The 27919-nt window shown below is 36.2% G+C and overlaps 1 protein-coding gene across 1 annotated transcript in view; it reads left to right on the top strand.

Annotated features, from left to right (window-relative positions):
• Window positions 1–26733, top strand: part of AHR (aryl hydrocarbon receptor) — a 55459-nt gene extending 28726 nt beyond the window's left edge. Inside the window, exons 3-11 of the mRNA XM_069860341.1 lie at window positions 6368–6483; window positions 9038–9127; window positions 10845–10968; window positions 13383–13513; window positions 14353–14555; window positions 15379–15488; window positions 16952–17093; window positions 17766–19017; window positions 23025–26733. Coding sequence (XP_069716442.1) covers window positions 6368–6483; window positions 9038–9127; window positions 10845–10968; window positions 13383–13513; window positions 14353–14555; window positions 15379–15488; window positions 16952–17093; window positions 17766–19017; window positions 23025–23180 — 2324 coding nt within the window. The 3' untranslated portion in view covers window positions 23181–26733. The remainder of the gene's footprint in view (window positions 1–6367; window positions 6484–9037; window positions 9128–10844; window positions 10969–13382; window positions 13514–14352; window positions 14556–15378; window positions 15489–16951; window positions 17094–17765; window positions 19018–23024) is intronic.
• Window positions 26734–27919: the final 1186 nt, after the last annotated feature.

The following is a 27919-nucleotide window of genomic DNA, read 5'->3' as shown; positions in this document are numbered from 1 at the left end:
CAAGTTTTTGTCCGTCTTATGATTTATAACTCTGAACATTGGAAATGTATCCTTGCCATAGACCTGGAAGTCAAGTAGCAGTGGTCTGAGCTCACAGACACTCGGTTTTGAAAGGGCAAACAACAGACTTCCTCTGCCAAAAATAGCTTTTGTGCTAAATTATTTCAGCATCGTATTTGATCACAGATAAATGGAAAATAATATTTCTTACTTTTGGCCTTTTTTGTATAGTGAGGGAAACTCAAGGTCACTTTAAAATTAGATGGGTTTTGTATGGTGAATCTGAAATACCACACACTCTAAAACCATAGTACTTGGCATTGAGAAAAATGCTGTGTGCTGTTTTTCTTCCTCACGTCTATTTTTTACATATTGGTCGCAGTGAAAACAATATTTTAGACTTCTTCAGCAGTTAATGTGTACCACTTCTGTGCTTTTCTGTTGTTCAGTGTAAAATATGTATGAGGACATGTCTGAAGTGTAAGTACAGCAGACCCTTGGGAAGATCTGAAGCTCTACCTTGAGTAATTTCAGTCCAATGCTGACAAAATAGTTACTGGGTTATTTTTGGATTTTAAGTCTTTTTTCATCTATAGTCTATGAAATGTTCAGGGATGATTTTTAATACAAGCTCAATTTTGAAAGTTCTTCATCTTGATTATACCAAAAATATAAAAAGTTCTCTAGCAAACAAATACGGTTTTATTGTAGCAGAAGATTTGGTGGCAACCCCTAAAGGTTTGTAATAGTTTCTATTGAAACCATTTGTACTAAGGCACTTTTAACCCTCAGAGTCATCCGCCTTTAGAGATGAAAATTTCCTCTTTTCTGTTTTCTCTCTAGGTTAAGCACTTTCAGAAAAATCCTACCTTTTTTCCTTCCTTAAAGAAAATGTCTTATACACTTGAACATCCTGACATCTGGGTAGACTTATGCTCTCTCTGCCGTGTCAGATTGTATAGCTGATGAGTTTGCATTTTACTTGGTTTGAATTTGGGTTAAACCAGAAGGTTCTGGATAACTGAAAATGTAGGAGTGCATGTGTGCAAAACTTGCATCGTGTTCAGTGCGGGTCTGTGGAACCAAGGGACTTTGGTTCCCCAGATGTAACATATTTTACTCGTATATGCAGCCTAAAAAGAAGTCTATCTTACCTCTTTGTAATAACATATAATAACATTAATACTTTAGAGATACATTTATGGTGATTCTCAACTGTATTTATTTTCTTTTGTATCTCTAAGTACAGAGCAATTCTTAGCCAGTTTTAATAATGACATGAGCAGTTCATGCTCTCTAGTAGAAGTGCAGCTATTTACAAAATATGCAATCAATGCATGTTTTATCTTAAGAATCATTAATTGCATTTTTTCTTTGTGTTACTTAATAACTTTCATAAACATTTTTCCCTTTACAGTCTCAGAGATAGCAGATGCATAATGTTTCGTATAATCTTAAGTATGGAGATAGCTAAGGTTGTATGTAGATAATTGAATATTTATAGTATTTTTCTCCCACTTAAAATGGATGTTTTGCCAGAATAAATAGTTTAGCATACGTTAATGATTTAGGCAGGAGTTTAATATTAAATTCTGTTTTCTCAGTAGTGTCTTCCTTGTCTTGTTTTGGCTGGTGAACATCGTGTTAGAGGTTAGTGTTCGTCACTGAAGCGAGTAAGACCAGCCCCCTCCCCATGAGAACTGTTGTATTTTAAAGTAATCTGGAACAGACTAGTTGAATTTATAATTCTACTGAAAAGGCTATGAAACAGTCTAAATTTGCTCTGACTGCAAACTTTGATCTGTTTGGCCAAACAGTGGGAACTGTGCCAAAGTTTGATATAAAACAGTTCTGGGAAGCGCTTTAAGATTAAATTCCAGGACTGCATGACTGATGTGCTAATGATATGCTTGTGATACAGGCAAGTGTTACTTCAATACAGTTTTAGGCTTGAACACATCATTCATCTAAAAGTAAAAGTTATCTCCAGTCTGATTGAAGTAATTTGTTGCATCTCAATATGATTTTAAAAGGCCCAAATAAAATTTGAGATCTCTATATTCCTCTCTACACTTCCCTGTGGTGAGCTACCCTGGCTTCTCAAAACCTTTATATTATGTTTTTCCTTTGGGGAAGAGAAGTAGGAAAGAGAAAAGGTGCGAACTTCGGAGTATCTTGGTATGTTTTCCGTGAAGCTTTTTAGCCAGCTGAATTGATTAAGCACTTTTATAACCTATAGCTGGTTTAGGTGAATTTTGAGGTGGAAAATCTGTTCAATCAGACATATCTTCACTCCTTTAATAATAGTAAGAGATGTTTGGTGTGGGAACACTCAGGTTTCAGTTGAGAATAATCTCAGTTTCCACAGCTGAGCACCAGCAAATGTGGTATATATTCTTCATTTCTGTTAGAAAAACTTTATTCCCTTAATGGAGAAAGAGATATTTTTTCTTGTTTATTTTGTTCTTTCTGTTCCTTTGCAAAAATGTCTTTTTTTTTTTTTTTCCAAATTAAGTAGTTTTTGTATTTTAGGGAAACAGTATAACAGAACTTGGTTGGCTGAGTTGACTATTGCCACTACTAGGGATGCTCATCTTTTGTTCTGTGGCCAGACAACTCAATATTCCATAAGGCAGTAGCACATGCAGGTTAAAGGGATATTTATTAGATTTCATTTTTCAATATTTGTTAAAATATTGTAGGTGTGTCATTTCTTTTTGTATTGGTGTACTAAGTCAGGCTTTTATATGACGCTGTATCCGCTGAGTAATCACAGTTGATGTTAAGTGTGTCTTAGTTCAGGGACCTGGCTTGAAGAGAGGAATAATCTGAGAATCTTCTCCCATAAAGGTGAAGGTGACAGGTCTAATGTTGAGTGAAATGCCTTTTGAAAGGCTAGATGTGTTGTTATTCCTACAACTCCAGCAGCTGCAAAGCGTGCTGATTTTTTGCATCACAACCAAGAGAATAATTTCTGAGCATCTCAGCAAATAGTTCCTGAAATTTATCTGTCATGTACTGTCAGTTAATTCAGCATGCTGCTTGTAACTCATGCAGTTTGGGATATATCCTGAAGCACATTCTCACACTGAATGTTATTCCCTGGAAAGAAGGAAGAGTGCTTAGTACCTGCTCTCCTTGGGTATTGAAAGTAATGTTTCAGTGAGTAATTATATGGGTTTAAAACAAAAGATGGCTTTTGGCAGTAGTTAGAACTAGGTTTCTTGTATTCTGTTCCAGACCTGAAGAAAGGGGTTTTATGTCAGGTTTATTTATTGATAATCTAATAAAGTCCACTACCTCTTTATCACCTGAATGCAATGGTTAGAACCAGAGATAAGGAGCTGGTAAACATCGCTGTTACCATTGTTATTTAATTTGTCTGCAGATACAATGTAAAACTGTCTTTTAATTTTGCTGGTTTGTGTGCTAGAGCATTTCAGAATTCTAAAACAAATGTACGAGAAACTATAATGTTCTGTGTCTAGAAAAACTATTAAAGGTCACTATCTAGTTTTTTGGGGTTTGGGATTTAGCTTTTACTTCAAATGGGGAAAGTCCAGGCAATCAAAATGATGCTTGTTTCTGGACACAGGATTAAGTGACAATCATTAACCTACTTGGAAAGCACGTGCTTAAAATCTAACCCTCTTGTTTTATAGCAGAAAATCTCTAACGTTATTCATGGGAAATTCTGAGAAATAAATTGATTGTCTGTTTTGCATTTTTGAGCATTATAGAGAATTTTTTTCTATTTATCCTATAGGAATATTGCATTGTGTTGTCTACCCAGCAGGAAACTCAACAAGCTGTTTCTAAAATCTTGACTGAAGTTTCTGAAGTCTTGTTAATCTAAAATATCTATATTCAGTAACTTCTCTTTAGCTCTGTTGGAATAGAAGGACTCAAAGTGAAATGTCAATATCTCACTTGTTATTCTCAGAAGTATTAAATAGAAATATTTGGTCATCTTTCCTGTTTACTTCTACATTATTACTTATATTTTTCTCACTTCCTCCTAACAACAAACAGATTCTGTTGTTGCTATTTTTGTGCTTCTAGCCAGTTTGGCTTTTGATATTTGTGACATTGCCCTTTTCTAGTACCAGATAAACACAATTTGAGTTTTATATAGTAAATGCAATTTACTTTTTATGCAATCAAGAAACCACACCTACCTAAGCAACATCTGCACTTCAGTCTGATACCTGTATTACTTGAGAAGAGGGATGATAAAAATTTTCCATTCCTTAGATGGAACAGTTAACCTTTTTCCAACTTAGCCTGTAAAAGCGTATAGGTATGTTAGAGCCATCACTCAGTGTTGCATATCCAGAGTCTCAGAACATGAAGTCCCCTGTACTGCAGTCTTTTCATCCTGTCTATGAGTGTTGAGGGAGAAATTCTAGTGACTGACTGAGTGGCAGGTGGTTTTTTCGGGAGTTGGACACACCAAATGACGTATCCCGCTGTAATTTCCACTGTATCTTTTATTCCTTTTACCCCAGATTGTCAACAGTTTTCCATCTGTCTCAGTTTACAACAGCTCGGTTTCATCTGCACTCTTACTTCTGCAAATACAGCAAAAAGAGTGAATTCACCACTACCTATATATAAGCTTTGAAAGCTAGGAGGAGTACAGCCATACCAGTATTTCAGCTGTGTTTGAGCTCTAGAGCTCTGTTACTTGATAGAGGTGGAACAGAGGTCGTTGGTCAAGCACCTGTAATTCCTCCTTCTCATTTAGTATTTTATAAAGGAAAAAATCCACATGTATGTAATTGAAAATGATGTTTTTCAGAATGCGAAGCGTGGTTAGATATCTTTACTTGCAACTTCCAAAGCTGAATGTGGCATCTCTCAGTAATCATACAGTATAAATTAAAAAATGAAATTTTATTCTACTGCCAGTGAACTTCAGGGAGGTTTAGTGAGTGTTATATATATCCCTTTAAAGTAATACTTGGGAAAAAGAATATTGCTACCTCTTTCACTCACTTTGTGATCGTAACTCTGTGTGGCCCATTGCAGGACTTTTTAACTATCTGGTAGGAAGAAAAGCATTAAGGTTTTAATTTCAAAGCAAACCCTCAGATAAATTCCTGACTGATTAATCAGTTAATGTCTTTTTAGAACGCGTTTTTACTCTGCAGTGCCTTTGAGGGATATTTTAATGAAAACTGTCTGGCTTGAAAGCTGTTAGCAGCAGTGATAGCTTAAAAAAAAAAATGAAAGGCATAATTTATCTTTCAGTTAATATACTTAGTGTAAAATATCATTTAATGTAGTTGAAAAGTGAGTAAACAAGCGTTCTGTAGGATTCTTGACTAAAGTTGTGAGCTGCTGAAAAATGAAGGTTTTCAGCAGGCTGAAAAATCCTTTGGGATTTAGGGTGAATATCTCAGTGTTACGAGATAAACTTTACAGAAGTGCTGTTGCTTTTATAAATTGCCTTTGCTTTGCAGTTTAGAAGGTTTTGGGTAGCAGGGCTGGAGATGGTGTTTAGCTTTATGGTAATGGTTCAAGGTTAAATTACTCGAGTAATTTTAAGCTTTTTAGACACTACAGACCCACACTGACTTAATTTCAGATTTGGAGGCTATTAAAATTTTTAGGGCTATGTGGTAAGTAGATAAATTCTGAATTTTTATGGACAATCGTGGAGTATTTAGTTTTACTTGGCAGCATCATGTTTAGTAGAAGACACAGCGCAGAGGTGGGAGGATGTATTCGTGACCTGAATAGTGGTGATTCATGGTTATGGTATTTTATCTGAAATTGGAAAGTTTGCTTAATTGTTTAAATGGTTAAAATTTAACTGTGGCAGAAAAAAAAAAAAACACCAAACCCTTTTTGTTTAAATAGCTTTCTTTTGTTTTCTTTAATATGTAATATGCATTTAGGGTTCCTGTGTTTTTCCTTCCTCTCTCTAAAGGGAGTTTTATGTCTAGGTCAGGCTTATCTGAGGTACCATAGTTTAATGTCTGAAATTAGATGGGTAAGTGGTGTCGTCATTGTTATCAGTTTATAGGAGGTGGTTTTATGACAAACTAAAAGTGAGCCTTATAGTAAAGAGAAGGAGAAGTAGAAATAAAAAGAATAAAATAATGAGATTGGGAATTATTTCAATAATATTGATTCTCTTGTGTAAGTATTAGAGTTTATGAAGGAGATGGGTGATACATTTTCAGGTTATCTCTAAAGTTAAAGAAAAAGCCTGACATTGAAACAGAAATCTTTCATTAGATTGACTTTATAAGCATTTTTTAAATATAACTTTTCTTACACAAAATACCACATTATCGCATAGATTTCTAGTGAGCCTTTCAAAGGTCAAACAACTTTTCTCTTTCTTTTTTTTTTTTAGTTGCATTAAAATCTTCTAACTCTACAAGACCAGAAAGAAATGGCATTCAGGAAAACAGTAGAACAGGAAAACATGGAGAAGGGATGCAGATCCTGGAAGGAGAACTGTTACTGCAGGTATGTTTTGCATTGGGTGCATTCCAGAAAGATTTACATTTTCAAGGAAGGATTTTATTGCATCTAACCTATCAGTTATTCACTGGTGAGATTTAAAAAGGAATTTTTCTTATTGTTAGGCTCTTTCCTCATTTTCTTTGGGTTAATATACACCTCTGGCACTTTTCTCTGGTGGTAGTAATGACTTTGAAGAGTGGGTGTTAGACTACATCATACTCAGCTCTTTCTGAGGAATTTTAGATTTGGTTTTTTTGCATCTTTTTGCATCTATTGTTAATAAAGATGTTCACATGAAGAAACAATTTTCATAACTAATTGTTCCTTAAAAGATCTCTGGCGTGCTGGATATCGTTCTTTCTCAGGGGTTTGAAAGAGTGCAGAGTTCACAGTATAGACTCAGGACAAATTTTACAGGGCTTTTAATAACTTTTAGCAATGTGAACTCCTGGAAACTATTAATGAAAAACAGGGATTTTTGTAAGTATATAGTTGGTTTTACAATCTGTTTTAATGTCCTGAAGTGTCAAAGTACATGAAATATAACACTGTAATGCTACGTCCAGATTAAACTTAAGAAATGACTAAATACAATAAATACTAAATACAAATGATCTAGAAAGGTACAGTGTATGACTTCCATTGGAGTGAAATGCAGTTATTGTTTTACTTCTAAATGGAAATTATATGATGAGGCTGTTATAGCAAACTACTTTCCCATATGAAAATGAAATGGATGATATATTTGTTACAGTAAATTCTGCCTACTTGGGAAGTAAATAAATGAACTGGATTTTCTCAGTTGAATTTCTTGCTTTTTAAATATTTTATGTTTAAAAATCGGAGTGAACGTGCAGATAGTTTTCTTAGTGAATGTAACAAATAAGTGATGAGAATGGAAATTTTCCAGAAGATGCTGAGCATCAGTAAGGTGTAAATAGTGGTAACAGCCTTACTTCTGCCTGAGCTTAGGAGTCTGTTTTGTCACACAGGTTTCCATAAACCATAACTGATGATGAACGTTTCCTTTTTATTCTCGCTCTATTTTCTTACAAAAGTAGTGTGAATATATGCCATATTGGTTTTATTTGGGTTTATTTGTTCATCAGATGTTTTTTATTGTTTCAGAACAAACAGAAAATGGTCTCTTTAAATTTCAATGTTGAAACTGTCTTACCAAATCAATATGTTTTGGAAACAGAGATCAAATACGTAGATGTTCCTTCCTGAAAATTAAGCTGTATCTTCTTCTTAAAACTTGCAGATTATTACTGTTGTTTGTTGTGGTTTTGTTTTTGTTTTTTAAGCTCATACTGTTTTCAGGTATAAAAACTATAAGGAGGTTTTACAGACCTTATAGCTGTTTATGAGAAGAGATTAGGAAATGTCTCCACATTGAGTAGGTGATTCACAGCATTTTAAGACCAGTCATTTAGTCAGATCTTTAACCTTAACTTAATTAGACTGTATTAGTAAAGAACAAGAACTAGTAAAACTGTGTATTTGGAAAACATGGAAAAGCAACTGTGGTGGTTACCAGTGTGAGGCTGTGGGGTTAATGTTTGCAGAAGAATGATGCTGTTTCATAATAATAACAACACATTATGTTGTTGCTAAAGGAAGCTATAGGATATCCTTCTCTTACTTCGCATTTTCTATCTGTTAAAATAAGTTCACATAATGAAGAGATTTTAAAAATGTGCTTTGTGTATGCTGGCCGGCTTTGGGTCTGAATGCAGATGAGGAAATGAAGTGGCACAATATACTTAATCCAGTCCCTCGAGACAGCCTTTTGTTAACTCTCAACTGAAATCCACAGAAGTACATCAGCACCTTTCAGATGAGCTGCCAAGTCACAAATGTACTGCTTGCTATCACAATTGCCATGAAACATATTGATTGCGAGTTCAGATAAATGTCCTTTGCATGACTTTGAGTGAGGAGCCACTTAGTCTGCTGCTTCATGAAGAGGGAAATCGCTTCAAAAACATTGTTTACTTGCAGCAGTCCGCGTGTGCAGAGGTCTCCTATTTTAAGTAAGCTATAAAATGGGTTTTTTGGACTATATAGGGGATCTTGATCACTTGATTTCCTGTCCTCTTAGGCCTGTCTGCACTATGAATGGAACGTATTCTGGGAATGGATTTGTGACGTGGCTCCTGTTCATGCTGCAGGCATGGAGGCTTGAACTAAAGCAAACGTTCTGAACTACTATATAAACCTACAGTTGATATAGATTGATATGATATTAGATAAACCTATTGTTCACATTGCTGTCCCTCATCTTCTACAATCAAGACTAAATAAGTCATCAATGGGCTTTGCTTTCTGCCCTGAATCTCCCTAAAGAACGTTTTTTATTCTTGTTGTTAAATGTGGTTTTCTTCATTGTGCCATGTATAGTTTAGAGAGGTGCAACAGAGTCCTTCTGTTCATGCTGTTTGATAATCATAAGATCTTGCATTTTATTGGGGTACTAGAGTATAGGTAGGCTTACAGACACAATAATAATCTAAATTTTCTCTAAAGCTGACAGGTCGGTGTGTTTTCTCCCCAGGCATTAAATGGTTTTGTATTAGTTGTTACGGCCGATGCTCTCGTTTTTTATGTCTCTTCTACTATCCAAGACTACTTGGGATTCCAACAAGTAAGTTTATTTCTTTCTCTTTTTTTTTTTTTTCCTGCAGAGGTTTTGTCTAATTTCAGAGGGTATCAGTGTTAATATTTGGATAGTTTGTGTAATAAAAATCTCAGTTAGGTACTTTGTGTTGGATTACTTTGAAACCGTATTACTTTTTTATCAGCTTACATAGCTCAAATGGGACCTCAGGCCAAGCACAACAGGAATATAATTTCCAAAGCTGAGTTAGGCGAGATAGGATATTTTCACACATAATTAGTCTTTACTGGAACAACTGTTTGAAATTTATGCTGTGGTGTTACCCAGTTTATGATGCTGAGTGAGACATAATTCAATGAGAAGGTAATTATTTTAATATAAACCTTTCGTACAAAATTAAATCAGTATGCCTTGAGGTTTTAAGTATCGGCTGAGTGATTTTAATATTTTTAGAATTTAGTGTTCTCTCACGTGTATTTACTTAGTTTATTTACTTATTTATTTCAAAACAAGCATTTTTTATTTAAAATTTATGGTGCAATCATGTATAGATAACTTACTTGGGGTCTAAAGCCAGATACCAAAATAATAAAGACCCAGAGTCAGTGGGCATCTATTGCCTTCCTTAGAGAACTCCTAGGATTTAGTGTACGTTAAGGTGATAGAAACTTATTTATAGTTATCAGTTGGGTACTGGATAATGATCAATCCAGTTGCTGCCTGAAAATAAGGAGAAACTCTGCTTGGTCTGCAATTTTAGCTAGCGGATAAGAGATTGTGGGATGTTTGTGTAAAAGAAAGTATTCCAAACATAATATTATTGTTCCTAGGGTTATGGATTTTGTTCAGTGTTGGGGAATGAAGAAAAAAGCTTGAAAAACAATTTGGCCTTAAAATTTCTATTGTAATGTCAGTAAATCAAGTGCATGATACAGAATTGAAGTCTTAAAGTTACAAAAATTAGCCTTTCTGGCAATTTATTCTGGAAAATGCTAATTCTTTTAAGAAATTCATCACAGCAAAGTTTGCCTTTGTCTATTGCCAGCTTAATTTCTTTAGATCTGTGTTTTATTTTAAACATTTTCTGTTTATGTAAGGGTTGAGTTTTCAGTCAATGCAGAGAACAGGCAATTTAACTCCTCTCTGTTGACTGAGGCTTTTCTTGAATATTTTAGGTTGATTTTTTTCCCTTAATTTATTTCACTCGCTGATCCTGGCTGTTGTAGCTTTGCCATTTAGATCACATTCCTCACCACACAATTAGTGGTGTTTAGTAATTACAGATTTTAATGCATCTGTAAGGAGTGACAAACCTTTCAAGAAAACAAAACCAATGCTTTTAACCTACTTGGATTAGTTTGGCGAGTTATTTGATTCAGGTTCTTTGGCTTTTTTTTTTTTATTGCTGTAGCACCTAGAATGGGTCAGCTCCAAGCTGTATGTGTATGTTCACCAGTATGTGAAATTAAATTATTTAAATAAAACCTAAATAACAATTCCAGGCATACTTTGATAAAAGCAGGTAAAGAAATGCTTCACACAGTGTTATTTTTTTATAAGGTGATATTGTTTATTGTTATTTCTCACATTTGCAGTCGCGAGTATGACTGAATTATTTTCTGTGCTGCTAAAAATTGTTCTGCAAAGCTTTGCCGCATGCATGAAAATGTTATGTTTTTATCACTGAGCAAGTATAAGTTTCTTATTCTCTTTTTTTTCTCACCTTTTTCCTGTCTGTTTGCAGTCTGATATCATACACCAGAGTGTATTTGAATTGATTCACACAGAAGACAGACCTGAGTTTCAACGACAGCTACATTGGGCATTAAATCCTGCCCAGTCTGCAGAGTCTGGACCAAGTGCACAAGGTGACAGTGCAGCTAACTTGTTTGGGTTTTCTTAAAATTTATGTATGTATTTGGACACTGAGGCTTTTTAAACTGAATTTGGATTTATAACAAAGGATAATGCTATGACTGTAAGAATCCTCCCCATTTTTGCTAATTCAATTCATTTCTTTTTTAATATATTCAGCTGGCATTGTGTAGGTATTTATAGTCATTATAATTGTGCTCAGGCTTAAGCACAGATTCCAGCCTGAGTCCAGGAGCTAATTCTGTTTTACTTAGTCTGAACTGGTTGCTTCTCACTGAATACTCTGGTATGGCCCTAGACGACCTCTCTCCTCACCTGTTTACTGTGATTCCAAGACACTACTCCTAGTCTTGTGTTCCCAGAGAAGATTTCAAAATTCTGGTTTTTTCAGTTCCATATACCTGTTTTACGGCCTCGAGTTTGGGCTTATCTTTTCAAGATCACTTGCTAGACAACCATGTATGGTCTTGAGGTTAAAGGGAAAGAAAAGGACTTAATTCACAGCATGTTCTGCAGTTTGCCTCATGGTGTCAATGAACTCCAATGTAAACTTCACAAGGAATATGGGTTCTACCCCCTGTAGTGTTAATTGGTAATTTTTCTCCAGGGTTTGCAGGTACTCTGCATGACTCTCTGCCTTCTAATACTACATCTCTTCTCCAGGGTCCTGGCACTAAAACCTCTCTGACCCCTGTCTGCCTGGGAAATTACAGCAGTATTCCTATCACAAACTTCGGAGGCTTGGGCTTGAAGCCCATTCCCTCCTGTTTTGAGTTCTGTTCTCTTTCCTCTTACAAGCTGCAGATTGTATTACTACTTCCAACAATGGCTTGGGAACAGCCTGTTTTACTAGGGATGTTGACAGACACTTAAGAGAATGTAGATAAGATACTTGCATTCAAATTCCAGATTTGTATTTACCAAAAGAGTAAAACTGAGTTGCTCCAGTGGTAGAAGTGCTGAAAGACATGCCTGCCAGTGCCAAAGATGCCAGCAGAAAGCCTTGCACTGCTTCTTGGATACTAGAGCCACCCTTAGCAGGCACTCCTCAGCCTCAGATTTGTCTGAGTTTTAGGACTCAATTGGAGCCTTACAAGGAACCTGCTGTTGATTCTCTATACCCTCTCCAAGAAGTTGTCCACAGTCCCAATTTTATTTTGGCCTCGCTAGCTGGCACCTTTCTCAGCAGTTGTCAGTCTTGCAGGAATAAAGTAGTGGCTGCAGAAAAGGAACACGAATATTGGGATTGCTTGGGAAAAAAAAAAATAGTGGCTTCCTTGGTGCTGATACTTGTGAAACGTGAGTGTTGATATGTGCAGTGGGTTAACCATCTTGAAAACCAGAGTAATGGGCACGCAGAGATTCTCAAGGATGTCAGAGAAGGTATTTTTGACAGATGAGCTGGGGATTTTCAGGCGTTCTTTGATGTCCTTTCTTCATAATCATTGCTTCTTCAGAGAGCGTCTAGCCTATTTCAGTATTTTATTACATTTATATGTAATACAAACTTTGCTAAATTTGCTGTGAGTAGTCATGCTCTGGTATCTCTGTATATGTAGTGTCATGTACAACATGTATTCTGTCAGAAGTTTATTGATTTACCTTCTGGATTTATTTTATAATTAAAATATTTAAGTCTGTTTTCTAAGTGCCACTTAGCAGCAAATGCTTGTCATAAAGTGGCAAAAGAATATGGTGATGTAATCCTAGATGCCAACCATGTTTTTGAGTCTTATTTTTTTTTAAACAAACAGGCCACACAGAAATGCAAATACTCCAGGTTCCTCTGTTTTCTTGAGCAGCAAAGCCCAGAAGGATTTTCACTCTTTAATTGGGGTCTTATTCATCTGTTAGAGAAAGTATGCACATCAATTCATTGTGGTGGTTGCCCAAAGATGCTTCTTTTTATTTATTGTTGTGGCTTTCACCTGGATGTCTGGGAAGTAATGATTTCAGTTTGATACAATCTACTGAGCTGTTGAATACTCGGTTCCTGTAGTTCCTATGCCTTTTGCAGATCCTGCCGTTCAGAAATGTGGGTCTGCTCTCTGCTGAGAACTCCACTCTCTGCAACTTGTTCAGAAACTAGATTGTTGACAAACATAACGAATAAATTAAATGCCAAACACAAACCCCAAACAAAGTACAAACCCCCACCAATTAAAAAACAATAAATTACATGCAGTTTTCAAATACCATAACCTGCAAATTGTAATCCCATACAAAGAACTGCGACTTAACCTGGTGTCATAATCAGTACAGGTTCTGAGGATGTTTCCAGTCTACATTGTTCTCTCTCAGTTCATGGCCTAATGCTTTGTTTATGAGACAGAAGATGATTTGTTACAGATAGCCTTCGCTAGGTGTTCTTCTAAAAATAATCCTTATAAATAATCCTTTCCTGTAGGAGATAATGGCTTTTCACAGCCAGCAACCTATTATAACCCAGACCAGCTTCCTCCAGAGAATTCTTCCTTTATGGAAAGGAATTTCATCTGCAGGTTACGATGCCTCCTGGATAATTCATCTGGGTTCCTGGTGAGTATGGAGTTACATAAAAACTTCCACACGTTTGCAGGTTGCATTATCTTTTCAACATATACAGCAAATGGGTTTTTTTTCCATTAAGAGCCTGAGCTGCTTAACCCAGTATGTTTCAGCTAGTGTCATTAAATGTGTTCCCTTCAATATGTTGGTACAGCTAGGTGCAAGTTCTCTCATTACTTACGGCTCAGTTTCCTTGGTGAAAAATGAATAAGCATCTGCTTCTGTCAAGTGCTGCATGATCTGCAGATAAAAAGAAGCATTAAGAAGATTGCTTTCTATTGGATATCTTGAAATATAATAAGTCATAATAAGTAGCAGAACTGTAGTCTTACCTTGGGAAAGTCTGTGCTTGCTCTTTTTAATACATTTTTTGGTTTGTCAGTGCTGCAGATTTAATTTAAAAGAAGAATGGGTTTGTCACCCTCCAGGTGACTTCATACAAATACAGTGGTTTGTGTAGGATTTTGCAGTTGTGTGTGCTTGCGTACCTAATGCTAACGACTAATAAAAATGCAAGAGAAATCATGTCAATTGTATGAAAGAATAGTGCAGTGTTCATTAGAATATTAGAAGGTCTAGTTGGCATTTGCTGTTACGTGTCTGTACAGCCTTCCCATCAGTGTTTTTTTCAGGTTTATTGGTAGATCTCTAGTGACATGCTCAGGGGTACAGCAACAGTATTCTGTGAGCTAACTTCTGTGTATGCCACGCTACTAAGCTTGAATCTGATGAGTTTTAAAATAAATAAATACACATTTTACAGCATAACAGAAATATCTTACTCTTAAATACATCTGACATATAACAATTCCTTATTTCTTTGTCCTAAGGCTATGAATTTTCAAGGAAGATTAAAGTTTCTCCATGGACAAAACAAGAAAGGGAAGGATGGTGCTACTCTGTCTCCTCAGCTCGCTCTGTTTGCAGTAGCTACTCCCCTGCAGCCACCATCTATCCTTGAGATACGAACCAAAAACTTAATCTTCAGAACTAAACACAAACTGGATTTCACGCCTACTGGTTGTGATGCAAAGTAGGTGTAAATTATTCTGACTAATGCTGTAATACTTCGCTGATGTTTCGAGTGTGTGTTTGAAATATAGAGCTGGTTACTATTTCAGTCGATACTGATGAGTGTTTAGAAATATAAGGATTTCTAAATCTTATGTTTACTAGCAGTCCTGCTAGTAAGTAAATATCTCATAGTATTCACACAGATGTTAAGTTCTTCAGCTTTCTGACTTCTGGTAAAGTACTCTCATTTTAGCTAGCAGGGTCAAACATCACTCTTGCCAGTTCTCCTCTGAGGCATCTCTTAGAACGCTTACATGCAAACACAGTGGTCCCAAACCACTGAATAGCAAAAGGGATGTAGTTCTGAGAGGTGCCCTGTTTTGAATTTTAAGCTTCGAAAAATACTAATTTAGGCAAGGAGATTTAGATAACTGCACGTAAGTCTCTACACGTGAGCACCTATAGGTAAATGCTGTGAAATAAGGCGAGTCAAACAGTGTCTTTTATTGCAACAAAAGGCAGCTACCTGTTAGAAGTGAGTATGTTCAAAAGTATGGAAGTAAGAGTCCAGCTGAACTGTAGACAGATGCTGTTTTTTAATGATTTAATACTTTGTGAATCTGTTCCTAGTCACTGAAGATACCTTGGGGGACAAGGAAAAATTTTATGATTTGGTAACTATTTTTTATTAGAACTGTCATGCTTCTGTGTACAGTTCATATTGCAACAAAAAGTAGTTAGCATTTACGTCTGAAATGTTCTAGTCATAATTAACTTACTTGGCATTCCTTCTGTGAGCTGGTTCATCAGCAGTGTTGCAATTTTTTGTTTCTATGTTCCAGAGGAAAGATTGTTCTGGGATACACTGAAGCAGAGCTTTGTATGCGAGGAACAGGATACCAGTTTATTCATGCAGCTGATATGCTTTATTGTGCTGAAAATCACGTCCGAAGTAAGCTTCGTTTCCTAAGAAAGGCTGAAAAGTCAAAGCATGAATTTTTTTTGTTTGTTTTAAAAAAGGTGGTTGTTAACAAAAAGAACACTGTTCATTTCATGTAATCTTTCCGTCCCTATAAAACCATATGTTGGATGAAGAAATATTTAGTATTTCTATCTAGACCCTTTTAGGTTATATATTGCAGTTTCTGTCACATCCTTCTCTTCTCACTTCCCTCTCTGCTCAGCCCAACTTCTGCTATTTCAACAACTTCCTTTGGGCAAGGAGACTATTTCAAAGATAGCTTTCCTGGTAGGAAGCTAAATAAAATATTCTCTTTTGAAATCACTGCAAGATTTTCTTGACAGGAATTAACCTCTGATTTAACGTGCTAGTGACTTATACATTTCTGGATTTGATTCTTGGCAGCTTGATTTGGTTTAAGTAACATGTTTAGGAGAGAAGCATAATGTTTTAACCTAAGGAAATAAGTATCAGCTATCTGATACATAACTTTTTACTGGGCTTCTTGCTTTACTTTTGGTTTAGCTTTAACATATTTGTCTTTGGAAGCTATGGAATCTTCTTCAGATATTTTGGTGCTTCTTCTTTTCTACTATCTTTTATTGAAAAAAAACATTCTTTCTTTTGTCCCCTTGTATACAGTTAAATAAGCCCCCTCAGTGGGTTAGTTCTAAACTGATATTAAGCATTTTCTCTTTTGGGTATAGTTCAGCCACTGTTGCCTATCAGTGGTTTTATTTATTTAGTAAGGAATAAGATAGAAAATATTTCCAGCATAGTCGTTTGAAATTTTGATTTGAAACTTTGTCTTATAACTAGTTTTGCTTAATTTCTGATGCTAAGATTAAAGGTCTTGTATCAAAGATTATTTTTATTTGGATTCTTAAACTTTCCTAGTTGTTTTTTTTTTTAATTTAATTTTTCTGATGAGGAAGGCAGTGTTTGCAGCCATCTGAACCAAAAATGTGGTATGTTTATCAAACATTGCTAGTGAAGTGACAGTGGGAGTTAAAAGTAATGGATTTTGAAGTACCTCTGCATTAACCATTCAGAATGGATTCAGAACTAATGTGTTTTCTAAATTCTTAAGTAATAGTCACTTTTTGAATATAAAGAAGACTTAGGCTTTTGTCATTTACATATCTAGTATTTATTAATTTCTGTTATTGCAGAAATAATGGATGAAGCTCCATGTAGGATGTTGCCAATCTCTGGTGGATATTTTACTATTGCTTGCGGTTTTGGCTTTTATTTTACTGGTAAATTAAAGTAGTTATCTTAAAGTGAAAGATCATCCTGTTTCACTAGGAGTACATTAGTGCCACACAGAATGGGTGACTGGGGACATGAAATTTGTAAAATTGCTTTGCAAATGGGATTGCTTTCATGACATGCCAGATTTTCCTGGTTTTATTCATTGGACATTAAACTGTGTGCTTACTCTTTAAATATAGTGATGAAAACAGGTGAGAGTGGAATGACTGTATTTAGGCTTCTAACCAAAGAAAATCGATGGGCCTGGGTCCAGGCAAATGCACGACTTGTCTACAAAAATGGACGACCAGATTACATCATTGCCACGCAAAGACCTCTTACGTAAGTCATCATTGCATAAATGAGAATGCATAAAACAGTGAAAACTTTTGAGTTTGTTTATGTTCAGAAAGGAACGTTTTTTTTTAAATAAATTCCATTTACAAGCACCAAGTTATTCCATCCAATGTACTTTTAATTCAGCATCTCTGTTAGCAAAAATTAAGAAATCCAACAACAGTTGTGTTGAAGAAATAATAAACAACACGAGGAAATAAAGTCCTTTATGTTGCTGAAGTAAATTCTACGTAATATGCAATTCAGCAATATTATACCGGTTAAATAATTTTTCCTAAGGAGTCCATAATTTGGAGAAAAAGAGGTACTGCATTGTTGAAGTATTCATTTACTTGCTTTGCCAAGAAAAAACATAATGCATGGAACAAAGCTCACTTATTTTCATTTCAGCTCATAATGCACAGAAAATGGTGTATACTATCTAGATTTAATTGCAAATGTAATATGTAAAGGTGGCATTACAGACCTAAGCTCCTTATTTTATAATCTGCCTCTTGGTTTAACTCAGCCAAGTTGAGCTGGAATAGCTAGGAATTTGAAAAATGCCTACAAATAGAATAGTTCTTTTTTTTTTTAGTATTAATTCCAGGGGACAAAAAGATTACACTAACTGTTTAGTACTGCAGTATTATGCTATGGATCTGATTTATTTTTCAGAGATGAAGAAGGGGCAGAGCATTTACGGAAGCGTAACATGAAGTTGCCCTTCATGTTTGCCACTGGTGAGGCTGTATTGTATGAGGTTTCTTTCCCCGTGTCGAACCTTACGGATCCCTCTCAGGTGAAGAATAAAAGCACGACGGGAAAAGGAGCCAAGGCAACACCACACAATGATTCTGTGGATCCAAACTCCCTCCTCGGTGTTATGTTAAGGCAAGATGAGTCTGTGTATCTCTGCCCTCCAGCGCCACATAAACTTTCCTTCGAGCGGAACTTCTTTGCAGACAGCAGGGATGAGCTGGGTGGTGTTAGCAGCAGCTGGACAGATAATCTCCTACCTACTGGAAATCACAACATGCTCAAACGGGAGCTTATGGAGTGTTCCCAAGACAGTAATATACCGCTTCCAGAAGACAGTGCAGCACTATTTCAAGATAACAAACCCAGTGATTTGTACAGCATCATGAAAAATCTGGGTATTGACTTCGAAGATCTGAAGTGTATTCAACAGGATGAGGAGTTTTTTAAAACTGATATATCTGGTATGGATGATATTGGGGACATCGACATAACTGATGAAATCCTGACTTATGTTCAGGATTCCTTAAATAAGTCTGACTTTTTATATTCAGGCTGTAACCAACAGCAGCCCCTGGTCCAGAATGAAGGTTGCCTGGTGCAGCAAGAATTGGATCCACATCAACTTCATCAGCACCAGAAACAGCTTGTGGAGCAGCAGCAGCAGCTCTGTCAAAAGATGAAGCACATGCAAGTCAATGGGATGGTCACAAATTGGAGCTCTGGCACCAGCATGCCTGTTAGCTGCTCCCAGCAGCAGCCCCAGCAGTTTGTATTCCCTGGCATGCACGCCACTACATCCGAGTTCTCTTACAAATCAGAAGTAAACAGTTCCCCTTACGCATGTAGGCAAGAATTTATTCCTTGCAAGCAACCCCCAGCAGTGATGCCGCAGCATTCTAATTTTGCCCAAATGGATTTCCCTGTGGCAGGTTTTGAGAGATCGACCTATTCTGCATCTTCCAACTTGGAGGATTTTCTCAGCTGTTTGCAGCAAGTCCCTGAAAATCATGAGTGTGGGATAAACTCTGAGTCAGTCATGCTAACTCCTCAAACACGCTATGCAGGCGCTGTTTCGATGTACCAGTGCACACAAGAAGCTCAGCCCAGCTGCGTGGATCCAATGCAGTATGATCCTATGATGGCAGGTCAGCAAACCTTGCTGAACAAGGTAATGTAAATGGCATTGTTCTAGTGCTTCCATTTTGGATAGTGGATTTTTTGTTGTTTTGGGTGGCTACAGGTATGCAAAGTTTGTCATAATTGAATCACTGAGTTTGATGGATTGGCAGCACGTGAATGTCCTTGCCTTATTTATTCAATAGACTGAAGAGAGTTGCCTTTGGTCAAGTTTTTATGTACGCTTATCCACATCCTGGTAGCTCTCTTTGACAGTATTAAAGAAAGAGTGAGTGAACAAGTCTGTTGTACCTACCAGTGATTTTTCCAGTAGGAGCAAAGGAAAAGCAGATTGGTCAAAAGCTTGGAATTTGCATATATGCTTTCTTTTTAGGGAGTGGAATGGTGTCTGTAGTACTGTCTGGCTTGTTCATCTTCATGAAGTATGTTGTAAGGATCCAGAAAAATATCTTGTTTTAAGATTTTAATGTTCTCTAGCTACTCACTCTTCTATGATTTTAGGATTGCTTTAAAACATCAGATCATAATATTACATAAACAGTATGAAATACTATGAAGTATTACATTTCTACGCATAATACTGCGAAAATATTTTTACATATTTCCATAAATGAAATTCAGCTTGTTCCTCAAGCTGCTGTATAAATTGTCTGCTGAAGACAAAGAAGAAGGAAAAAAATCACATTCACCGTAGATAAGTTGGACCATTTTTATGTTGTGCTAAGGAGAATGCGTGATAAAAGCCATAGAAGAGAGGATCCTTGCTGTAGAACAGGCTGCAGTTTTAAGTGCAGTTCTTCATTGGGAAAATTAACTTAGAAAAAAAAATTTGATTACTAAGGCAGTTCCTGTTTCTGAATAACCTTTACTGAAGTACTTTGAAGTGTATCATTTGTTTCTGTTAATGCTGCTCAGGTACATAGCCACTATTTTTTTTATTTAACTCGATGCGTTAATGTTCTAAACTAGTGATCCTACAAATGCTTATGGACGGGCATAAGCATTTACAGAATTGAAGTATTATTGAGCGTTTAACCTACAGAAGACAGATGAGGAATGCAAGTGGGCCATACACAGTTTTTCAGTATGCTTAGTAAAAGTACTAAGCATCCTTTTAAAAACTTTTGCACTAGTGGAAAAACCACAGTTGCAGAAATTTAGCTGAAATATAGGACAGCTCAGTAGGATGACTGGTTTCTGCCCAAGTGCCCAGGAGCTGTAATAGCTTGAAGTGACTTCGTTGAACTACAGTGCACAACCTTGCACAGTGTTGGCCGTATGTTGCCTGGCTGTGGTGTTATTAGTCCCTCATGGTGTTTAATAACAGGGTTGCAAAGCAGTTCCAAGGTCATCCAAGCTCATCCTTATAGTATAGAATTGTTCTTTTTGCAAAAGCTGTGTTTTGTGGTCCATCACTATTGAACAGCCAGCACCCAAGCAATTCCATGTCTTTCTTGTTTGTGGTTGATTTCAAATTCTTTTATTTTGTAGCTTATTTTGTTGTTATGCTGCCTTAATTGCTTCTTATGGCCCTCTTTTAGTTATTTTCTTGCTTACTCTTGTCTCATCTATCTGTAAGAAGTTCAGTGACTAATAACTAAGACGGCATCTCCGAATGCAATAAATAAATAAGGCTTTTACATCATATTTACTAGAATGCTGCACTACGATAATAATGTTGTGTTTAGCTTGTTTGCTGTAAGAAATGAACTAAGGCCACTTTGTGCAATGTTATCTTTAATCAAGTTGCTTAGAGGCAAATTCAGCCCCTCTTCCCGTGGTATTCCCAGGCTTTGTGGGTCTGGATCACGTTGCGTGAACAGAAGACACCTGGTGCAGAACTGATATTACCCTTGTGCACATTTGCTCCTCTCTTACCTCTGAAGAGATCTGCTGAACATTTGTCCAAATGAGCTTAGAAGAGAAGCATGCTTCTTGATGAGATAAGGAAGGATTATTCCCCCGGCCTCTTTTGTAAGAGTGATCGTGGATAGCTGATAGCTATCTCCGAGTCCTTGTGGGCCTAAAACTATATATACCAGCTGGGTGCAGTGGGGGATGGGAAGAGGCTGCTTGTTCCTAAACCAAATAGCATTGATTTTTGCAGCCTATACTGCTATGTACTGTTCACGTGGAAAAAACTAGCATCTCTTGTATTGGAACGTAATCAGTTTTGACCTCTAGTTGTATCTACCAATTGACGTTTGTATAGATTGAGGGCATAGTGAAACTCTGTGTAAACCAAAGTTGTCCTGGAGAAACGTTTTAATGTAGAAACGTTTTTTTTTTTTACCTAGAAGCGTCATTGCTCCAAAGAAAAATAAACCTGTATTTATATATGCTTATATGACAGAGATTGTATGTAGCCTTGTATCAGAGGAGTTAAGAACTTCAAAATATGTGAACCCGTTGGAACTAGTAAGACAGAAGTATAGCTGCTACATTTGATGTGATCTTGAAAAATATCACGTGTGCCAAAGCCATGGTGGCAAATAATATAATTTTCTTTATTATAAATAGGGACAATGTATCAGTGTTTATGATAAACTTCAGGTTTAATTTTATTTCTAATTGGTAACTTTAGTGAGGATGAGACTAAGTAGATAGGACAGTGCTGTCTGAGCACACATTCCTACAGCCAAGCCAAAGTAGGGCAGTCTTTGTGACTGGATTTAGTACGCTGACATCCCTCTCAGTGGTTGAAATCTGGAGAGAGGACAGACGTTGCTATGTCTTTTCCTCAGCCTTCTAACTCCCGTCGATTCCTTCTAACTCCCGTCGATTTCTACATGAAAAGACGAGGGGATTAGAAAGCCAGAAGGGTCTGTTGTGGTCATCTGCCTTGATCTTCTGCCTAACTTGTACTTGCAGTAAGATCGTGGCCGATGCAGTCTAAAAACACTTTCGATGATGGAGAAGGGCAGAAAGGCCTTAGAAAATTTAATTGCTGTTTAAGGTCGGTATTCCTTTATTTAACAGGAGAAACCTTGCTAATTATTAGATTGTGTTGAGAACTTTCTTAGAAATTTTAATGAGCATGCTCATCTTGTTAATGAAGAATATTGAAATAATCTGCTTCTGTCTGGAGTAATCCTAGCTTATGTTATTGTAGCTGTCTCTAGAAGTATGGCAGCTTTGATTAAAAACATAGTTCACATGTCTATGGCCTTGTTAAAAACTTAGAATAACTGTGCATAGTTACTCGAATTTCAATGTTTGTGTAGAAGGGGGGAAAACACAGTTTCCAAAACACAGCGTATTTTAATAGATGAATGAATGCGTAATATATGGTTTTAAGGACAAACTTTGAATGAATGAGAACTTATACTATAAGCTACTCCCAAAGAGGTGATGGAAACATTTAAAATATTTTCTTTTCTTTTCTTTGCACGACTGAATGGAGTATTTTCTGGATAAAGTGACTTTTCCTTAGCATGACAGGAAGCATTAAATCAGATGATTAAAATAATCCTATGAACAATTATGTCAAGACTGATGAAAGCCATTCGTAGCTCTTACTTGCCATCACCAATACAAAAACCGTTTGTCAAAAAAGCCCACCCAGCTCTGCCTGTGAACTGAACGCGGGGCACTTCAGCTTATGAACAGGGATTGCATCTGCATTCCTGGAAGAGCTGTAAAGTCTGCATCTCATTGCATACAGGAAAATATGTAAATTGATTGTTTTATGATATAATAGCTGAATGTGGAAATTCGGAGTGCTCAAACTGCACTTTTTACAAACAGAAACTGTACTATGATTGAGATAAGTGACATTTCTTTCCTTAGCCAGGGTGATTCCTACTGACATCAGCATGGGTAAGTTTTGATGATGATTCGAACCCTGCATTAATGCAGATTTACTTCTCATCATTCATTATTTAAAAAAAAAAAAACCACAAAACCCTGAACGTTTTAAACCTATTCATTGTATTTTAAGAGTTCGTCTAGTATATATCTTTGGGAACGCTTCTAAAAACTTCTAAATAAATCAGTTTCCCATACTAACCATATATATTGTCTTTTTTTTCCTGCCAGTTCCAAAACAGTTTCAATGGAGGAAATGTAAATGAAGCGTATCCCTCTCAGTTAGATGTGATCAGTAATGCACAGACTGCCACACATCTTCAGCCTCTTCATCATCAGACAGAACCCAGATCCTTCTCAGATTTGGCATCTAGTGGATTTATGTGATTCAGATCTAGAGCTCCATCTGTGATTTTGTCTGGGTGTCAGGATGCTCTGAGGAAAAGCTTTGAGGAAGGCTCTGAGGAAAGTCTATCTTTGAGCATTGGACTTTAACACCTAAATTACATTTTGAGGCTATGAGGTTGGTTGCACTATGTACTGGTGGATATGTAATCCAAGGCGTGGCTTTTTAGAGTGACAGGTGGAATTAAAACTTCGACTAAAAGTGTGCACGTGCTGTTTTCCATCAGGCTGACTGTGTCCTTGCAGTATGGGTTACATACGTACTGCAGACTGTCATGCTGTACAACATAAGATAAGGCAAATGGTTTTGTTGTTTAGAAAATAATTGGGCACTTTACAAATAGCATCAATGGCACAAGGAAGAAGATTTCACATGTGGATTATTTCCAGACTTTATTTTTAAACAACTATTAAAAAGCTCTGAATTCATGAGAATCAAAAGCACTTAATTTTATTGCATACTAAGCTCTTTAATCACTTATTTTATATTTAAATCCTTTTGGTTTAAGTCTCCATTTCTAGCACTTTAATAGAAGGCTTAATACAAGGATATGATATGCAACTTCAGGTTTTCTATGAAACAGATCCCTTGCATTCCTCCTTTTCTTGTCAACCTTAAGTGCCTCACAATTTAGCTACCTTGTTTCTGACGAGAGCTTCTTTTAGCAAAACTCACTAATTGTCATCAATATTATGTCAGTTTTAACTAACATCTACAGTGCAACTGACTGTATCTTTTTTTTTTTCCCTCTCCTAAAGATAATTTCTTTAGACAATTATTTGATTCTTTATCTGTGGATTTGTTACACTGTTATCAGGAGTTGTTAATGTTCTGAATTTAGTTCAGCTGATGAGTTTTGGTTAATTCTATACTGCTTTTCTGCTTTCTTCAGGTAATACAGGGTATAATAAAAAAAAGCAGATTTTGCCGAGGGGGAGGAACAGATCCTCAGGATTAGTTTTAGATTATTAATGCTGAAAAACATGTGCCTTATCTTGTGTTAAAAAGCTCATAATGTTCTTTAGAAATAATACAAGGCTGCTCTATGCAAATACTCTCATTAAAATGGATATTGAAACGGATTGCATTTTAAATAAGGGGGAAAGAATTGTTGATAGCAGTTGGTATTGACATTTACTCTGATGCAGTTTTCAATGTCTGTAGTGGAGAGAGAATCAATTGCGGTTTAAACTTCATCCTTAGTAAATTACACTGCAAAGTATAGTGAGGTTGTTCTTTTTATGCATGTTTATCCCTTTGAAAAGTTTTGTGCAAAATATTAAATTGGGAAAAGAAAAAAATTCGTTGGAGAAATTCTCCTTGTAGTATCTTTCATTTTCAGGAAAAAAACCCACCACATTCACAAGACATTCTAGGGGTTTGTTTTATTTTTACCTGAGAGGATTGTTAGAATTGCAAACACCAATGTTTGGTGCAAAATAATCTACATTAAAAATACAGAAATGTGTATATGTTCAAAATATTTCATATTCTTGTGTGTTGTATAGTTCATATATAATAAAATGTCTTTGTAAAATATTTTAAAACAGTTAATTTTAAAGTGTTACATCATTACATGTGAAGAACAATTTTATTACGTGTTATATATAATATAAAATAGCAATTTATCCTGTTTGTTTAAAACAGGCAAAAGTAAATTGGCCTCCTCCAGATGGTTAGTAGTATTGTTTAATGTAAGGACAATCACTTAAAATTGGAATCCTTTTGTAGGTGAAACATTCTTTCTTCAAAGAGGAGCGTATTTTCTTCTAATCTGTGTGATATGATATGCTAGGCCAAACTTCTAATTCAGTTACACCTTTTCGGATTAATAATTTCAGCAGTTCTTTTAAGTGAAATTACCATATATGAAAGGGACATAAAGGAAGCAATTACTATTCAGGAAAAGCCCATAAAGACTCTGTGGGTTGTATTACAGGATTGCAGGTTTTTGTTTTAACGTTTCAGATTGTTTTGAGCACAAGACATCAGTAACAGATTTAATTAGTATAATTTGTATTGATTTGTGATTCTGTCTTTTTTTTTAGTTGAAAGTCTTGTTTAAAGCCAATATCTGAAACGTCTTCCATATCTAGCTAGAGCATCATGTTTGCATTTGAACTTGAAAATTAGAGAAATGTTGTTAAACTGGGAGGTTCAAAGGGATAATATATGTTTTACATCTTACAAACCAGTATATATCCTGTTTATGAGTTTAGTTAAACCAAATACATGTTGTCCTATCACTAAGTGCCAAGGGTGCAGTGCTACCACTGTGCTGCCCTACTTACTGTAAAGAAATTAGTTGTTTATATGCATATCAGTGTATTTTGTGCATTATCTTGTGTGTACAACATTGACTGTATTAGTGCACTCTTGATCTGCACCAAGCTGTACCTGCAATGCACAGATCTCTAAATTGGATCTCTTCTAGCCCTTCAAGTCTGTTCTGAGTATAACCCAGTGTTAGTCAGTGTTACTGTCCATTTTTGTACAAGTTTTCGTAGCCTGTTTTTCTTTCCAGTTCTTTTCTCTCCTTTGCTATGCCTGCACAGACCATGCAACACACCTCTTGCATTAAGGTATGTTTTTGTAGTGCTCTTGCTCATCTCCAGTAAAATTTGTAAGACATAATATATGGTAATAAAATAATCACTTGAATGTAGCTGAAATGTATGTTCTTTTACTGAAAAAATGTTTGATTTCAGCAGTATACAAAAAGATATGTTATCGTGCAGTTACTAATCTTTTCAGAGCTCGTCATCTAGTAGTTTACAAAACTTGTTATTTACGTCACTGTGGACTTTGCACTTCTCTGAATATTAGATGCAAATACAATGTATATAATTTAGATTGGTGAACAAATGTGTATTTGTCCATTGAATTAGTATTTTATACTTGCATGAAAATAAGTTTATAAATAAACTTTGTAAATAGTAAGCCACAATTAGCAGTTGGAAGGCTTCTATATTCATTGCTTAGTGACTGTAAATTCACAGTTGAACAGTACTGAGGCAGGAATAGATTTCTGCAGAGATGTTGCTAAAAATAAAAAGCATTTTCTGTTTTGAGATTTGTAGCTGGCCATTGGTAACCTATTAACTGGTTATTGCTATTTCATAGATAGTAATTTTAAGTTAAAAATACAATTCTTTTAGTTTAATTACTGATCTTACTGTTTCCTGTTTGCTATATCGGCTTTGCATGATAATCTTTTAAAATCAGTTGTGACGCTCTATCAGATGTTCCTCTGTAATCTTCTATGCAGTTTACCCAACTTAATAGGTCTTTAGTTTTGTGATATGTTGGACAAGAATTTAATTGGTTTCAACTACACTATTATCTTGTAATGTATTAAGACACGTCTTATCCAGACTCAGTACTAGGCTGTGAACCCTGTATGTAGGTCCTCGTGTTTACTCTTCTTGCAGAGCACAAAAAGATGAACTAAGATACAAGAGTAATCAGCAAGGCTGCAAATCTATGAAGTAACATCTGGAAATAATCAGGCAATAATAAAAGCAACACAGGCCATCTTTTTGTGTAGTCTGTTGCATTTGTTAAAAGGATACCTTCCAGCCACATGTCGACCTGTTCCTGGAAGTGGAGTCCTCACTCCGACTGGTTTTGTTTGAAGGAGGGAAATATTGTCTTTTGGGTTAAGCCATTTTCATTGTTTTGTGGAATTCTATTTCTAATTTACAGAAGGACAAGTGAAAACAGAAAAAAAAAATGATTGAATTTTCCCCTTTTTACTGAATATGGACATGGAAACTTCCCTCAACATGGATTAGTGGGCAACTGAGCTTCCAACTGCCTTGATTCTTGCACACCCTGGCAGCAGTGAGCTACTCTGCTACCAAGCCCTCAAGAAGTTTCATACCTTCTGTTTTCTGCAGCTCTGTGGGACCCAAACCAAAGTGGTTTCAGAACATACTGAAATTTGTCCAAGGGAAAGCAGTTAAAGTCTTCTGTCAAAATGAACTAAAGGGCAAGCAAAAGACACTAGTTAGCTATTATCTACCTTGTTAAGATGTGAATGAGATGAAGGTTTCTTAAGTGGTTCATAGGATATTCTGAAATGAAACAATCTCCTCTGGAATTGATCCACTTGGAACAAAACCAGTTTATGTATAACAGAGTGGCAGAGCAAGGGATATATCATTTAGGAGACAGGACATGCACTTAGGACAACTGGGTTCTTCGTCAGGACGTGCTGGGTACCCAGGTTAGTCTGTAGCCAAGTGATTGGGGCAGTTGCTCTACTCTTCACCTGCACCTTTCTCATTCTTCTAAGGAGACAAGTGTCTTCAGTTCTGGATGGAGGTTTGAATGTAAAAGCCCCAAACCAAAGAAAACAAGAACAAGTGGCCTGACCACATATGGTCTTACATCTGCAGTAGATGAAGGATCTTCGTAGCTGAAATATGCTCTAGGAAGGTCTTACCAGTGAGGTTATTCCTTTTGATTTTAGTTGTCCATACTGCCACATATATTTTTATAGTTCATGTTTTCAAAGTTCTCATATCATTACAATCACCAGTGTCTCAGAGACCTATTTTTACAAAAGCTGTGTGTTGCTCTTCCAAATTACAAATAGAACTGTAGCTAAGAGAAGAATAACTTTCTGCCAGTGGAGCTTCAAATACAATACCAAGATCTGGTCAGGGCTTCAGGGTAGTGCCAGTCATAAAAATATAGCAGGCCTTTTGCTTGCAGA

The sequence above is a fragment of the Phaenicophaeus curvirostris genome, chromosome 6 (genome assembly GCF_032191515.1).
Source record: "Phaenicophaeus curvirostris isolate KB17595 chromosome 6, BPBGC_Pcur_1.0, whole genome shotgun sequence".
NCBI lineage: Eukaryota > Metazoa > Chordata > Aves > Cuculiformes > Cuculidae > Phaenicophaeus > Phaenicophaeus curvirostris.
The sequence above is the reverse complement of the archived record's forward strand: the minus strand, read 5'-3'. Positions and strand labels throughout refer to the sequence as shown.